General features: G+C 48.3%; 3 protein-coding genes across 3 annotated transcripts; 1 reads left to right on the top strand and 2 right to left on the bottom strand.

The window, feature by feature from the left end:
• Nucleotides 1–24: 24 nt before the first annotated feature.
• LOC146260071 (E3 ubiquitin-protein ligase TRIM58) lies at nucleotides 25–5,195 on the bottom strand. The gene is made up of 9 exons (XM_084670545.1): nucleotides 5,079–5,195; nucleotides 4,713–4,811; nucleotides 4,462–4,569; nucleotides 4,085–4,243; nucleotides 3,359–3,499; nucleotides 2,305–2,356; nucleotides 1,955–1,981; nucleotides 1,482–1,508; nucleotides 25–1,331 (listed from the first exon to the last, which is right to left on the bottom strand). The coding sequence occupies exons 1-9, from the start codon at nucleotides 5,139–5,141 to the stop codon at nucleotides 772–774; spliced, it is 1,236 nt and encodes a 411-aa protein (XP_084526671.1). The 5' UTR covers nucleotides 5,142–5,195; the 3' UTR covers nucleotides 25–771.
• A 2,959-nt stretch (nucleotides 5,196–8,154) lies between these two features.
• LOC146260070 (uncharacterized) lies at nucleotides 8,155–13,842 on the top strand. The gene is made up of 16 exons (XM_084669461.1): nucleotides 8,155–8,254; nucleotides 8,812–8,919; nucleotides 9,024–9,099; nucleotides 9,274–9,430; nucleotides 9,543–9,588; nucleotides 9,687–9,745; nucleotides 10,118–10,153; nucleotides 10,268–10,320; nucleotides 10,545–10,677; nucleotides 11,280–11,491; nucleotides 11,868–11,913; nucleotides 12,092–12,157; nucleotides 12,779–12,838; nucleotides 12,937–13,022; nucleotides 13,437–13,531; nucleotides 13,695–13,842. The coding sequence occupies exons 1-16, from the start codon at nucleotides 8,218–8,220 to the stop codon at nucleotides 13,727–13,729; spliced, it is 1,305 nt and encodes a 434-aa protein (XP_084525587.1). The 5' UTR covers nucleotides 8,155–8,217; the 3' UTR covers nucleotides 13,730–13,842.
• A 50-nt stretch (nucleotides 13,843–13,892) lies between these two features.
• Nucleotides 13,893–16,526, bottom strand: LOC146260069 (histone H3.3A). The gene is made up of 4 exons (XM_084669462.1): nucleotides 16,382–16,526; nucleotides 15,189–15,322; nucleotides 14,925–15,078; nucleotides 13,893–14,693 (listed from the first exon to the last, which is right to left on the bottom strand). Exons 2-4 carry the CDS (start codon nucleotides 15,314–15,316, stop codon nucleotides 14,565–14,567), a joined length of 411 nt encoding a protein of 136 aa, XP_084525588.1. The 5' UTR covers nucleotides 15,317–15,322; nucleotides 16,382–16,526; the 3' UTR covers nucleotides 13,893–14,564.
• Between the last annotated feature and the right edge of the window lie 178 nt (nucleotides 16,527–16,704).

Genomic DNA, 16,704 nt, shown 5'->3' with positions numbered 1-16,704 from the left:
CATTGGTATCTTTACATTGTTGTATACAGTGTCAATACTAAGAGGACCTTTTTAAAGAATGCTAATGCACATTATCAGAGAGCGTTGGACAGCTACAGGCTTTTTACAGAAGCTAAAGAGAGACAGAGTTCAATCTCCAGGAAGCATGCTGCTCTATTGGCCAACGCGTCTGTCAGCGGGACTGGAGAACACGTGTCCAAGCTCTCGCTAGACTGCACAGCTAAACTACAAATAGGGTGCTGAATGAGCTCGGGGTTCGCTGTCCGCTTCGGGAGAGCTGTCATGTGAGCATGTCAGTTTTAGCCGTCAGCGCCCTTTCAAATCACTGCACGTTAAATTCCCTTCATTTTTATTTGTATGTGCACTTATGTTTATATATTTCTCTCAACATTTGTCTGAACCAATAGAAACAGTAATGCACTTCCCAGATGGGTGGAGCTGGTATCAGGGGCTGGAGGTACCGAGAGGGATCAGGAAGGCCGTGGTTCGACACAGGACCCCACAAGATAAACTCTCAGCCCAGTACGGACACACAATACTTACAGTCTTCAAACAGACCAGGTCTGGGGCGGAGATCATGAACACATAGAGTAGAACCAGAGTAGAACACATATACATAGTAGAACCCCCCCAGAGTAGACCACAGAGATAGAGTAGAGCGACCAGAGAGGAACACAGAGAAAGAGTAAAACCATTGGAGTAGACCACAGAGACAGAGTAGAACACAGCCAAGGAACACCCAGGTCTTTCCCAGAGCACATCCACCAGGCCTCAGCTCCACAGACAGGACCCAGGACAGAGACACGGCTCCCTGGCCCCAGCCGGGCGCACCACCAGCTCCCTGACCACCTCCACGGTCCCGAACACGGGGAACAGCTCCTCCGTGAATGTCTGGCTGTAGGTGTAGAGGTGCGAGCGCCTCTCCACGTCGTAGAAGGACAGCTGGCCCTCGTCGTAGTCCAGGAAGACGCCCACCTTCCTGGGCGCCAGGCGGGTCGGCAGGGGCGTCGCGGGCACCGTCAGAGCCTTCAGATCGACGCCGCGCTCCAGCCGCAGGGTCAGGAAGCCCGTGTCTGTGTTGAGGGAGCGGTACCCCTTCCGCTGGGCCGAGGCCTTGGCCACGCCCACTCGCCAGTCGCGCCCGCCCACCTCCACCTCCCAGTAGTGCCGTCCGCCGGTGAAGCCCTGCTCCGCCAGCGCGCACCACCAGCCGCTGAAACGCCGTGGGCAGCGAGGGACGTCCTGGGGGTCTGGCCCACAGTGCAGCCGCTTCCTGTCCTCGGAGACCACCAGGTCGCGGTGGGCCGTGTCGGGGTCGAGGGTCACCTCCACTGGTGGGGGCGGGTGGAGAGGCAGGGTGAGTACACTTTTTTGGGGGGGGCAGTGTAAGAGGTGTGTAAATACTGCAGCAAGGTCACAAACATGACTGTCAGAGTACAGGAGCATTCAGAGTTAGTTAGCTCTGGTGGCAGGCTGCCTACCTGAAGCATCAACGATCCAGTTCCAAACTGGGGAGAGAGAGAGAGAGAGAGAGAGAGAGAGAGAGAGAGAGAGAGAGAGAGAGAGAGAGAGAGAGAGAGAGAGAGAGAGAGAGAGAGAGAGAGAGAGAGAGAGAGAGAGAGAGAGAGAGAGAGAGAGAGAGAGAGAGAGAGAGAGAGAGAGAGAGAGAGAGAGAGAGGGGGGGAGACATAGACGGGAGGGGGTGGAAAAAAAAAGGGAAAGCGAGAGAAATAACAAAAGATAGAAAGTGGATGACAGAGAGAGAAAAACACAGAGAGAGAGAAATAGAGAGATAGAAAATGTGTGAGAGGGTATGAGACAGAGAGAGGGAGATCAAGCGCGACTCGTGTTAATAAATGTTCTGCATAAACAGGGTGGTTTTAAATGGACATTTAACAACAGATATGATATGAATAATGATGACACTTCCTCCTGCAGAGAGGGTCACACCTACCGTTATGGGGTATGTACCTGGCAGCGTCTGCAAACAGAAGTACAAGCTGTCAGAACACTGTCATCACATACCCTTCTGCCACCTCAAGGACCCCCCTCCCTTCCTCCCTCCATTCCTCGCTCCCTCCCTCACTTGCTCCCTCCCTCCCTCGCTCCCCCTCTCCCTCCCTCTCTTCCGTCCTTCCTCACCGTCCTGTAAGCTTTAATCAATCAGCACCTGGCAACATTTCCAGCTCCTCGTTGACACTGTCACAGCCAGCACAGTGTTTGGTCAATCCGTCGATTTTCTTTATTGAACGCTGACCCCTGACCCAAGGGCTGAAACTATCCTGGAAGGCCCCGTCCACTCACCACAGCTCTGAGTCCTCTGCTTGTTGACCAGCCACTGTCTGGGCACGTCCTCCTGGAACACAGAACACCGCTGACCCTTTAGTCACGCAGTCGTCCACATCAACATCGTCCACACAGAAGGTACAGTGGAAGATCAAGGATCATAGGTCTGACAGTTTTTCTGTAGTCAAGAAACGATTTTTAGTTACCAGGCACGGTGCAACAAAAATGATGTATCTGCGATCTCATAAACCGTAATATTTCAGCTACAGTGCAACAACAACGTCTTATCTGAGGTAGTCAGATGGCTGAGCGGTTAGGGAATTGGGCTATTACTCAGAGGGTTACTGGTTTGATTGCCGGCAGAGGCAAAAATGACGTTGTGTCCTTGGGCAAGGCACTTCACCCTACTTGCCTCGGGGCGGAATGTCCCTGTACTTATTGTAAGTCGCTCTGGATAATGGCGTCTGCTAAATGACTAAATGTAATATAAACGTTATCTACAATAGTGCAGTGCAGCGACACAGAGAGCAGTTTGGAGGTAAAGGGATTAGTCTGAACAACCGGGCTTTTCTACTGTGCTTTTAATCCCAGTTTTGAGATGAGTGGATCAGGGAAAGCTATTGTTTGTTTACCCAGTGCCAGGTCTAGTAGCTTCTGGTTCGTCAGTGTAACCTGACCTCACACTATTAGGCTGCTACCACAGCTTCCAATACAATCCAGGAGGTAAAACAATGCGCATCTCAATTGTTTCACTTGTTTGGAACTGTGAACATACTCCCCCACCTCCTCCTCCCCTCCTGCACACCTCCCACCCCCCTCACCCATGCCCCCCCTCTCCCCGCCTCTATCTACCCCACGGAGAAAAAGGATGAGGCTTACATCTTCGCTTATACAATCAACGCGGGTAAAACGCATAGAATTTGACAGTGTCTCATTTGTCACTGTCACTGGGAATGAACACAACCCTCAGCCCTGCTCCCTCCCTTCTACTCCCCTCTTCTTCCCCCCCCCCCCCCCCGATCCCGGGTGGTCACCACAGATTGTATCAGCAGCATCATCAGCAGCTCTGTACCTTGTCGGGGCAGTGAGCGTTCAGCAGGGTCCACATGACCAGCTCCATGGCTGGGAGCAGGTTGGGGAGACGGCCCCTACTCCACTGGAACTCCAGATCATCCAGCATCATCAGCACAGGCTCCCCAGGCCACACACTGGGCTGCACAGGAGGGGAGGGGAGGGGAGGGGAGGGGAGGGGAGGGGAGGGGAGGGGAGGGGAGGGGAGGGGAGGGGAGGGGAGGGGAGGGGAGGGGAGGGGAGGGGAGGGGAGGGGAGGGGAGGGGAGGGGAGGGGAGGGGAGGGGAGGGGAGGGGAGGGGAGGGGAGGGGAGGGGAGGGGAGGGGAGGGGAGGGGAGGGGAGGGGAGGGGAAAAAAGGAAGATAAAGAAAGAAAAAGGTTTGTTCCTGTCTGTGTGTGTCCTGTGTGTGTGTCCTGTGACTCAGAGCAGGTGTGATAGCAGGGTCAGTGAGGAAGGAGCTTAGCCATCTTTATCAGATGAAGAGGACAAGGAGGTTGGAGGGTCAGGAAGCTAGACCTTAATCACCAGGGTGTCCTCACCAACCAACCCGAGGACAGAGAGTGGGGGAGGGAGAGAAATCCAGAGATAGACGGGGAGAGAGGGAGAGATACAAAGAGAGAGAGCCAAAGACACAGAGAGAAAGAGAGAGAGAGAGAGAGAGAGAGAGAGAGAGAGAGAGAGAGAGAGAGAGAGAGAGAGAGTGGCTAGGAGAACCGCGGCCGCTACCTCTGGCCTGCTCTTCAGCTCTCGTGTCCAGTCCATGATGACTCGTTTGTGGGGCCCCATGTCGTACTCCCCCCCGGTCTCCAGCATGCACAGCAGGTGGCCCCTCCAGTCCCTCTTCTCTGGCCTCTCAGTCTGCAGCTCTGTGTGGATGACCCTGGTCTAATGACAACACACACACACACGTGCATGAATACACACAAATATATACACACACACACACACGAGCACACACATAGGAACACACTCAAGAAAACACACACGCACACAAACACACACACGTGAAAAAGTACACCTGGATACGGACACACAAAAACACACACACACACAAACATACACACACATGGACACACACAAACAGAAGCAAGGGAAGGCGTCACCTGGACTCTGTTCTCCAGGACGGAGGCCCACTGGACTATGAAGTCCCGACACACTGCAGGGGGCCAGCTGTCCTCACTGGTCCAGATGTGGGCCAGAACACTGGACCTCTGCAACGCAACAGGTACTGTCTCTCTGGACATTATCTGTGTATGTGTGTGTGTGTGTGTGTGTGTCTATGTGTATGTGAGCTTGTACATGTGCTATCTGTGTGTGGGTGTTGGTGTGGGTGTTTGTGTGTCTGTGTTCATACCTGGCACAGTCTGTTGAGTTCTCTGGCCAGCTCCATGATAAACAGCTGACTCTCCACTAAGGGCTCCTTCTTCTCATGCCTCACTCGTTTACGAGACTCCTGACCCCCAGAGATGGAGGGAGGAGGAGGAAGAGGAGGAGGTGGAAGAGGTGCAGGAGGAGGAGGAGGTGGAGGACGGAAATACAGACATCACACCACTGGCCCAACACACTGGTCCTTCTGTTTTCTACTGGGAAGCTGAGCTTGAACACAGTATAAAACATCTGTTGTCCTTTGAAGACACAATCTAACAAGAGTCCGGTGTGGTGATCATTCCATGTGTGCATCTGTGTGTATGTGTGTGTGTGTGTGTGTGTGTGTGTGCACCTTGAGCCGGATCTTGAGTTTCTTGGCCGGCTCTATGAGGAACTGCAGGCATTCCTTCATCATGTTGGCAGCTGGATGGAGGGAGGGCTGGAGGGAGGGCTGGAGGGAGGGCTGGAGGGAGGGCTGGAGGGAGGGCTGGAGGGAGGGCTGGAGGGAGGGCTGGAGGGGCGCAGGGAGGACAGGGCCCTGTGGCACAGCTGTAGAGAGCAGTAAAGCTCTCGCTCTCTCTCTCTGTCGGAGTGGAGATACAGCTGACCGCACTCCCGTAGCACCTTGGATTGATGAGAGAGCAGAACAGGGTTATTTATGAGTGGAGGAGAAAAAAACGGCTACACTGGGACAAAGTGCGTGTGTGTGTGTGTGTGAGGGGGGGGCTGTTTGAGGTAAAGAGAAAAAGTGACTGAGAGCGAGAGGTGTGTGTGTGTTGGAGAGACGTGTGTGTGCGCGTGCGTGTGTGTGTGTGTATGTGTGTGTGTGAGTGAGTGCACTGCGCCACTTTGATCTCTATGAATAACACTGCAGTGGGTCTGAGGGCCCATTAGGACACAGACCATCACCTGGATGGAGAGAAGAAGGAAGAGGAAGATAATAGTGAAGGAAGAGGATGGGGTAGGGGGCAAGAGGAGAGAGAGTCAGAGAGAGAGAGAGAGAGAGAGAGAGAGAGAGAGAGAGAGAGAGAGAGAGAGAGAGAGAGAGAGAGAGAGAGAGAGAGAGAGAGAGAGAGAGAGAGAGAGAGAGAGATTTTAAGAGCATTTAAGGCTAAAACTGCAGAGTCACACAGCATGAGGAGGTGTGAGTGGGCTGATGCATCCTGATGACGGCCTTGTAGTGGGCCAGATATTCCGAGGAGATCGGAAAAAGCTGCCAAGAGCAATTTTACAACGAGGGGGAGTAGATCGTTGGACCCAGCAGTGTTGAATCAGCACCCCCACCACCACCACCCTCCACCCCCCGCTGGTTTGATGAACATTGTGGATTTACTGTACCTTCCAGGATGGAAGAGAAGGGAAAGGGGGGCCAAAAGATGACGCCATTGACTTTGCAAGCAGAGAGGTGAAACTAAGATGGGAGTTTAACATAGAATCATATCACTTTTTCATACAGCACCTTTCTCACGTCAAGAGATTCTTTACAGAGGAATATAAAGAAACACACAGACTGTGCTCTTCCCTCCGTGATGTAGACAAGGACAAGCTGTGGTTTAACACAACATGAAAACCAAACTGCGTCTTAAATTGTCTCAATATTTCAAATATATTAGGTTTGTATTTTTTAAACCCACTGTGACAGAATTTGAGCCGTTGAAACGTTGATAGAAAGTGCATGCATAACTGGAGGAGGGGGAGGAGGGGGAGGAGGGGGAAGAGGGGGCCCCGGACTGATCACTCCTCCAGGTTTCTGTCTTTTTCTTTCTGTCTGAATTCTATTTAATTGTCCTTGTCTTTTTGGGGGGGTTAGGCTGGTTATGGGTGCTGATATGCAGACATCTGTGAAGCCCTCTACGACATTGGTTGTAAAAAAGCGCACTACTAAAATATGAAAGTGCAGGAGATTTAGTAACAGCATTGTGGCGCACCAATGTTTTAACTAATGGTTTTGGCTTTTGGAGGGAATACACATTCATTTCTGAACGAAAACAAGTAAATTATGCGCGCTAACTAAATTACAGCTAGATTATCGTGCGGGGTAACCTCGAGGAGGACACGTGTGCGTACCCAGGGACACCTCGCTGAGCCCGTGCCGTTGAGCCGGTTAACGAATTAAACCGAGGCAGGTAAACTCTACAATGAAAGTTTAAACCAGAGCTAACGCAGCTAACGCTGACCAGAGAAGATTCCCTGTTAAAGCGTGCAAGACATTCAACACAGTACAACACACTCTAAAGTTGCTAGTTTATACGGAGAAGACGGGAAGCAGTCTCGTGAAGGAGACACTATTAGATACACATTACCTTTGAGATTAGAGCTAAATCCAGGATTATAAACTTTACCCCTGCTTCTACACAACCTTAATGACTGGCTATTTATAGGACATGATGCCGCTGGGAGTTGGAACACAACATCACAACATCACAACAAACTACAATGTTATCGTTTGTAACAACATGATATCACCTTCATATATTGCGCAAGATGGAGGTTGACAGCTCAGAATTAGTATAAAGTATTTGCACACTGTTAACATAGTATAAAATGCAAACAAAACAGAATCCTTTGATTACATTTGTGCGTAAACCTCTCACTTTATGCGCAGGTTATTCTGGGTGGATACGCAAACCTCATATCCCATATTGACTCTGTTGCGCAGCGCACAGGATTCAAAACTACTCGATATGAACGCGATGTGTAGGCTAAGTGATTTGCCCAACCCTGTCTTAATATTGAAGTTATATAAAACACAAGATTCAAAGCTACTCGATATGAACGCAATGTGTAGGCTACGCGATTTGCCCAACCCTGCCCAAATATTGAAGTGATATCAAACACATGATGACAGTCATACAAATAAAACAAAGCTACTTACCTACAAACTCCAAACGAGGAAGGCCTAATCCTTTAGTCTGTAAAGTGGAGTTTGCGCCTCCCAAAGTGTGTTTGAATGCCTGTCTACTGTAACCAAAGTTGTACCTCAACACCCATCTGCTGTGCACGGCTCCATCGACTGCGACTGCACACGCGCTCAGTAGAGGAGAGCAGGAGAGCGCGCCGCTTGTATCTGTCATTAATCTTCGGCTCTCTCCGGTAACTTTACGAATGCTGACGACTCGACGAATAATATTTTTTGTGAAGGGCGTGACCAACCACGGACAGGATTTGCATCCACACTAGGGCGCCAGTAAGCTGCGTTATTCGTACCCCGGCGTATAGTGTCATTTCATATTAGAAGTAAGTTGTTTAACATGATCTGTTAAAAACATATATTGGCATAGGCCTACTGAAACCGTACACTCACCATCAGTGCGCTATGCGACGTTTTAATTTCGGGAAATAGTTGAACTAAATAAACATATGTTAATACTGTAAGCGATAAAGGAGTGAGGTATGTTATTATCACACGGAAGCGCGCGTGGGATGTGACGCGGAGACCGAAAGCGAGACTTGGCGCGTCTCTCTGTGATCGTGCTGTTGGAGCTAGGAACATGCCACCTAAAGACCCCCTCCTCGGGACGTTCAAAGGTAAAGCTTGCTATATACAATATGGGTGGATAATTATGGGATGGATTTGGTGCATGTGTATGCATTTCTTTCTGTAGCCTATAGAATCACACCCGATTTGCTTTTTTTTTTTTTTGAGCAGTGAGTCACTCGTCAGGTTTGTGGCTCAATTTCAGCCTGATCATCTGGTTTGATTAAATCTATTTTAAGGACCTGAAATGACGCATTTTCCCCGCTTTCATGTTTTACAAATGCATCGTTGTCTTAAATTCTGTCGCACCCTCGAGCAAATGAGCTTTTCGAAGCGGGTGACTATCGATATTTACACATGCAAAGGTGACAGGGAGAAAAGGTGATGATTCTAGGTTACCTGGCAACTAGGTTTTTAAACCATCAGTGAAGAGATTTACTGTCTTCACAACCTGAAATCAACCTGGATGCAACCTACCTGCGTTCACCCATGAACAAATGCTCAAATATATCGTCCTCCTGTCTGTGCTGGTACATGGTACATCACTGGCATGGGTGCGTTCATACGTGTGTGTCCCTGTGTGTGTATGTGTTTGTGTGGTCTTCAGTGTGCATCCTGAACCTCCAGGCTGCGGGGGAGCCAGTGACAGACCTCAACCCTCACCTGACCTCCTGCTGTGAGCTGCTGGAGCTCATCCTTAGGAAGGGCCTCCAACGTGAGTACTGGCCTCTAGACCCTAGACCTGGACCCTACTGGCCTCTCGACCTGGCCCTTACTGGCCTTAAGTTACTCTCTCTCTGTCTCTCTCTCTTTTTTCAGAGCCGGTTCTGTGTCTGGTCCACAGAGACTACTGGCATTGTTTTGAACAGCTTCCCCATCAGGACACATGTGGCAGGTAAGCAGCATATACAACAAATAATTATGTATTTCAGTAACGTACAGTCCAGTAACTGTGACTGGATGAGTGGTAGGCTCCAGTTTCCTGTGAGCAGTGTGTGAACCCTGATTTTGTGGTGTGTGTGTGTGTGTGTGTGTGTGTGTGTGTGTGTGTGTGCATGTGTGCGTGCAGGTTCGGTGCTCTATCTCTGGCAGTGGAACAGACAGCCGTCAACAAGAAGCTGCTTTCGGCTCAGGGTCGGGGACGATACCTGCTTAGGCTGGCCCTCAAACGGAGGGTTCTAGAAGGATTCATCAAACACCTGCTACACACACCCAAGCTTCTGGAGGTGCGTGTGTGTGTGTGTCTACGTGTGCGCAACATGGCATTTTTTACTCAGCTCAGTAAATCATCTCATAGAAAATGTGTAACAAACGTGTTACGTTGTCTCTCATTCTCAGTGGTACAATCCGGCTGTCTCAATTCTCAGGAATGAGGAGTTTGTTGGTGAGGCATATTTCCATTCCCTTATCGTGTTCGCAAAACGGTTGGCATGACTTCCAGGAAGTGAACAGTAATCACGGGTTCTCGGTGCGTTCTTGCAGAGCCTTTCACGTCTCTGCTCCTCGTGCTGTCAGGCATGGAGTTCAAGCTGGACATGGAGGTAGGCCCTCTTCCTCTTCCTGCCTGACCATATATGGTGCCGTTCTGCGTTCCGTCTGGGTCAGGAGCGTAGTGGGTGGGATGGTGGGTGACTTCTAGTTTTCCTGGATACGTTGTTGTAGCTCAGTGGTAGAGAACTTCACTGCAGATCAAGATATTACAGGGTCAACCATTACATGGATAAAAGTGTCAAGACGAATGAACACGCGATCACAATGAAGGATCTCTTCACACGGCCCCCTTCAAGCTTCCTCTCCACTTAAACACGGCTGTTGTTGATGCACGAGAAAACGTTGTACACAAGGCCGTCGGGGTTAGGGTCAACCCTAACCCTAACACCAGACTGAGAGTCTCCTCTCTGCTTCCTCCTCAGAACTGCAGTTTCCTGGACGAGAGTTGGCTGCTGCCTGTAAGCTATGGCTGTTTGGTCTCGGTGTTTGAAAACGGTGCTGGGTGGTGTGGGTTAGGTGTGTGTGTGACAGGGCCAGCGTGCTGGGTGTCATCCTTCTCCCTGTGTCTCCAGGTGTGTGACGTGTACGAAGCTGTTCCCTGCAAAGAGCTGGGGATGGTGCTCAGGTTTGTTCTGGCTGCGCTCGTTTCTTTGCTTCGTTTTTTTTGTCGTATTCAATGTTTATTTAACACGATAAATAAAAGAAAAATGTACGTTTGTTGAGAATTAATGGACCTCTTTCTCTCTCTCCCCGTGTCCTCTCTCATTCAAGCTCTCCCCTCTCTCCTCTCTCTATGTCTCTCTCCTTTCTCTCTTCTATTCTCTCTCTCTCTCTTTTTTTCTCCCCCAGGTATTTGAGTGGGCGTGTCTTTGTGCTGGACCTGTTGCCAGGCAGCCAGGCCCAGGTGGACAGATGTATCCATTTGGGTGACATCATCGATGAGATCAACGGAATCTCCCTTCGGAACGCCAGGAATGGCCAGGTGAGGGAAGTCCTCTGCTCCCTTAATCCTTGCCCACCACCCCGACCACATGCAGGGCCCCCACAACACAACATCTGACCATCACACTAACAATTCCATGCCATTCAATTTGATTGTAGAATTCAACGTTTATAATTACATCGGTCAGATGTTCAGGTCTCTTTGGATGGATGTACTGCAACCTTGCTGTGGGCACAGAACTATCCATTTCAGTGTGCAGGCAAGCAAGACAAATGAGTCTCTGTGGACACAACCACTCCCTTGACAAATCAAGGTTGTAAACAGAACATGGACTTTTACACTCTTGATCTCAAAACCTCAGTCACATACCAGGTCACACTGGTGTTGTGGTATTACAATAATTACAGGGCACAGACACCATGCTGTGTGCAGGTGACATTCAAAACCACAACACCTTCGAACATACCGCTGGTGGTAAATAGGAATATCAAGAGATCGAGCGTGAACAGGGGTGATAAAGTTATGATCAATTCTCGTAATTACTACAGTATAAATAAGCTTTGTATTTGATATTTTATAATCCAATACATATGTCAAACCTCTGTGACATAGTGCTGTCCCTGCTGTCTGTGGTGTTGTAGGCAGGTGTGGTGCTGTCTCGGTTAAAGGGTCGGCCACTGTCCCTGCGCGTGCTGCGCTGGCAGGGCCGGGAGGGGGGCACGTATCGGCCAATCATCAAACTCCTACGGGAGCTGAGAGAGGAGAACCCCTCCTTGCGGCTCGACCCCTCGCCTTCCTCTCAGCTCTCCACCAATGAGAGGTCAGCGCCGTCACAGTGCCTCAAAGAAGGGAGGTGAGTTGGAGAGGCAGACATGCATGAACCACAACATGCCGCACCGCAAACTCTGTTTGAGACCTCAACGCGAACAATTTGACAGGTTCTTTTAACGATGCTAACTTCCGCAACAAATAAAGAAGTATTATGAAATTGTGAATTATTTCTGGTCTAAAGGGTTTTGGGGATAGAAATGGACTGACTTTTCTGGTGATTTCAAACTACTTGCTTGTTCTCTGATGTGTCACAGTAATATAGACATAGATAAATATTCCTAATGAGACACTGCACCATGGAGGAAGTGGGTAATATAGATAAAAGTAACTTGTGAGAACCTAGTGAACCCTCATACTGAACTTGCAGAATCTTTGACTGCAACCTTTCTCCCCTGCAGAATTGTTTACATTGTGCAGTACATGGGAAAGGCAAACATTGGAATGGTAGATATGTAATTTTATAATCCACGTTGGTGTGTATTGTGTTTTATGTCAGCATGTGCTGTACTCTTATCCAATTTTCTGTATGTGGATGAGAGTACAGCTTATTATTTTAGTTTTTCTCGGGAGTGTTTTGTCTGTTAGTATTATATGACTCTTTTCTCTTCCTGGTCGATGTCAGTATGGAGGGAAGGAGGTGTTGCAGGTGGGGATCCCCCAGGTCCTAAAGAGAGATCAGCCCAGCCAGGTAGGAATCCATCCCACAGCTTGGACATGTAAAATGGACTCACGCTTCATTGCTCAATCATTCTTGCTGCTGTGAGACTATACAACCACTGCTCTATACACACAAACACACAGGACTCGACCACTCTAATGGACACACTTAAAGTGCAAACTACTGTGCAATATTATTAACATGTTTATTTATATTTGGTCTCCATATGCAACTGGTGTTATTTTTTTCATATATTTTATAATAGCTTGCACTTACTTTGTAAATTTATGTATACTTCTGTCCACTTTGCTGCTGCAATGCCCGAATTTCCACATTGTGGGACGAAAAAAGGTATATCTTATCTTGAAATCAACTTGTGGTGAAGCCTAAGTGATAGACTTTTGCTGTCGACCATCTGTAAACAATTGTTATGCATGGCTTATAAGGGGGAGGGGTCTTCCTTAATTCATAGTATGGCCACTATATGCTAGAATGGATCATTATCAATGAGCCATGTATTTGAACCAGGTGAGGGGGGGGAAGGGGGGGGGGGTGGACATCTAAAACATAAGACAGGGAGTCCACCAGGATTGAGACAGGCTGTACTAGACTACGCCACTGAAATGAACCCCAACTCTTTTTATCCCACAGGAAGTGCTTTTGGACTTGAAGGAAACCCACTTAACCTGTACTGACAATGCCAGCAAGAAAGTAAGAGTGCCAAGAAGTAGTTAAACCTGTGTACGGTCATACTGATTGGCCTCGTCAGTCAGTTGCACAACCTAACCCCGCGTGTGTGTGTTTCTCAGGAGCTTTTCCAGCACCACTACCCTGAGATCTCATGTGTGGGGAGATACGGTCAGCCAGACTTCACCCTATTTGCATTCTGTGTAGTGTAAGTATGGAAGCGACACCAACATTGAGAAATTTCTATCGTAAACAGGGTCGTTCTTTTTCCCCTGGGGGGGGGGGGGGGGGATAGCTCCCATTTGTCGCACGAAATCAACGCCCCAACATTACATATCAGAGATGGCATGCACCATTGAGCTCCACTACTGTTTCTTACGCAAAGAAAATCCTGTCACCACCCAAACGATGTCCACGTTCTTTGATCAGTCATCCACGATATGGAGCGTGCTTTATAAACAACCTCCTCCAGGATGTAGCAGCGGTGATGAGCGTCCTGTCGGACTGCATTCTTCCTCATAGCACCTCTCCTCTGAATACAAATGACTCAACACCCCCAAAGCCATCACAGGCTGGCTTGTCATTGGCCGGCATGCCAGCTAATGATTGGCTGTGTTTTCAGAGCCTCCCCAGAAACACCCCAGTCGTCAGGCTTCTGCTGTGTGGTGCTGAGAGCCAGCCACGGGAAGCAGTGTGAGGATATAGTCAGCCGCATTGGTGAGTGTTACGCTTCAAGACATCAGGATTTACATCTCTTACTGAGTAATTTGGTGTGTGAGGGCGTGTACAGCTCAGTATTTGACTTCAGGTTGCAATCTCCCTCTATTGTTTTTGCCAGTCAATGATTTATACAATTTGTAATTGTATGTTCCTTTCACAGCTACAGGGTTTAAGCACACCGAGTGGTTTGTATAACACGTCGAGGAACTTCATCTGTATGTGCCATAGCAGCTCAAAAGCCTGTGCTACATATCCTGCCATTGTACAAAGCAACACATGTAAATAAAAGAACCTACGGTGTATTACAATGCGTTTGATAGATATCAACCATGCACTCAAATGATTACACAGACATGGCTTGTACTCGTAAAGACATTTAATAGAAAGACTACAATGTGACAACACGTCATAAATAGTATTAAATGTAGCTGCCAAGGTTCTTTTATGTAGGAAAAGGAATATGTAAAAAGCAGTCCTGAACGACCAGTGATCTTCCCTGCTGTGCCCCCCCCTCACCCACCCAGTGCAGTAGCACAAAGGGGCCCTGACACAGGTGGTGAAAGCCTGGACCACCACCAGCCAGATATCCAGCTGGTCAAAAGCCAGGCGGGTCAGGAGGTTGGTTAAAAGTGTGGAGCCAACCGCTTAAGGATGGTATGAGAGAGATGGCTGATGAGTAACAGGGGGTGGGGCATTGGCGGCAACCGCCCCAGAAGTGGCGAACAGCAAATTCATCCATTCTGAACACCTATTACACAACACCCCCACCCACCACCCCCACCCAAGACGACTCCAGTTTGAAGCCGGGCAGAAACGCCTAGATATGTCAATGGGTCACTGAACAATACCCATAATCCAGAATAGTGGAATGACGGATCTTTACCTCGTTCTAAAAAATACAAAAAAAAATAAAAGTATAAATCAGGAACATTCCTTTTAAAAATACCCAAGAAATAACATGTCCACAAAAAAAGGGTTAGGTATGATAAATAGGATTATTAGTCTGGACGAAGCCGTGGGGGCGGGGTTCCTAGGCCCTCTCGCCCCTTATCCTGCGAGCCAGCTGGATGTCTTTGGGCATGATGGTGACACGCTTGGCGTGGATGGCGCACAGGTTGGTGTCCTCAAACAGACCCACCAGGTAGGCCTCGCTAGCCTCCTGTTGGAAGGGAGACACGGTTAGTTTGTACATTCACACGAAAGACTAAGTCTGCCTAGTTCATAATATTCACAAAAGTAAGCATTTAAAAACGCAGCATTTTATGCCCGCACTGCTTTGGGTAAAAGCATGCAAAATTAATGAAATGTAGTACTGAACACTAGGGTTGCTAGCACAGCACAAGTGCGTGTCTATGTATGAGAAAGCAAGACGAGTTGTTCTGGTTCTAACCTGAAGAGCACCGATGGCCGCACTCTGGAAACGGAGGTCGGTCTTGAAGTCCTGGGCGATCTCCCTGACCAGTCGCTGGAAGGGCAGCTTGCGGATCAGCAGCTCGGTCGACTTCTGGTAACGACGGATCTCACGCAGAGCCACGGTTCCGGGCCTGAAAACAGCAAGATGGTACATTTTAAATACACGTCTTCAGTTCAAATGTATTTGAAGTATTTAGGTTGAACACGATCGAGTGCATTGAGCTTTTCCGAATGGACAAACCTGTAACGATGGGGCTTCTTCACTCCTCCGGTGGAGGGCGCACTCTTCCTCGCAGCCTTTGTTGCCAGCTGCTTCCTCGGCGCCTTTCCTCCGGTGGATTTACGCGCAGTCTGCTTGGTACGAGCCATTTCTTACTGGAAATTGAAAACACTAAACGTTAGCTGGGAACGGCCATTTGATAAACATGTCGTTCGCAACGGGGCCACGCAAAACACTTGATTGTAAGGCCACCATGCCATTAAATTCAAGTTGTATCCACCAGAGTTCCCCTCCCCCCACGCCAGCTCTGAAAGCTGTCTGGTGTTAGGGCAATAGCTGGCTCCGCCAGTAGAAACACCCCGCCTTCCATGAAAAAGCTTGGCCCTGCCTCATTACGTAAAAGCCAATGCAGTCTTTGTGGAGGAGAGCGGGCACGTACGCCATTGAAATTTCAAATACAAAATCGCTTTCTAGGTCTTTAAGTATATCCCGCCATTTTAACTAAGATCATCACTACTGTACAGTACTGTAGATTAATTGCCGACATGATGCGTGACATCATACGGCTGGAATCTATTTTCTGGTATTTAACTGACTAGCATATATATAGGCATTGTTCGTGCGACCAACATTCGGAAGCATTTGTGAATAGCCAGCTTAACTAGGACAATCACTACACAAATTCAAATTCATCCAATTTCAAACACTTACTACAAGTCCATATCACTTTATATAAGGGGTCAGGTATAATCAACATTAGCTGGCCAGCAGTACAGTAGCAATCTAGTTTAGCAGTCAGCTACATAATTACTGTATGCTATAGAAAGCCAGGTACTCGCCGTTTAGTCCCCTTTCCCCGATTAACCCGTTTACGCTAAATAAAAAACAAGTCAAAAGTAGCATTCGGTTTTGCTTCCGATATCCAGAGTCTTACCGTAGCTAGCTACTGTTCTCCAACGTCGCAAGCCAACAAAAACAATTTTGTCTACCATTACTTTGTCGATTAGGTCAAGGCATTTGCCACCCACATTATCGTCACTGCCGCTCAGTTTGAAATTCTATTGTTCGGGTAGTCTAGCTTGTTGGCTAATAGTAGTCCATTTTGGCTAGCATACAAGCCAAATAATGAATACTATTCAATTGAAAGAACATTCCCTGGAACAAAGAAATGGTACATATTATAGCTGTTATATTGAAAATCAAACGTCACCTACCAGTACAATGTATAAAATTAATCACCAAACGTTGTTTGCCTACTGGATGATCCGAGACGACCCTTCCTTGGAAACTCACACTATTTGTATTCATCTGAGTTTCCAGTGTATTTTATAGGGTTTCGTGACGTCATGTAACCGACAACTAAATCCTGGCTGGTGATTGGATTAGCATAGATTTTCCGTCAAAAATGGCTTCTTTCTAACGTCCGATTAACTTCCTATTTTCGTTTTTGTGTATAGTTTAGTGATCATTATATTAGCCACTGTTTCAAGTCACCTCCTTGTATATAGACAACGTTACTAGATAATATTCAGTTTTT

This window comes from Hypomesus nipponensis, chromosome 13 (genome assembly GCF_054491055.1).
Source record: "Hypomesus nipponensis isolate SF chromosome 13, ASM5449105v1, whole genome shotgun sequence".
Classification (NCBI taxonomy): domain Eukaryota; kingdom Metazoa; phylum Chordata; class Actinopteri; order Osmeriformes; family Osmeridae; genus Hypomesus; species Hypomesus nipponensis.
The sequence above is the reverse complement of the archived record's forward strand: the minus strand, read 5'-3'. Positions and strand labels throughout refer to the sequence as shown.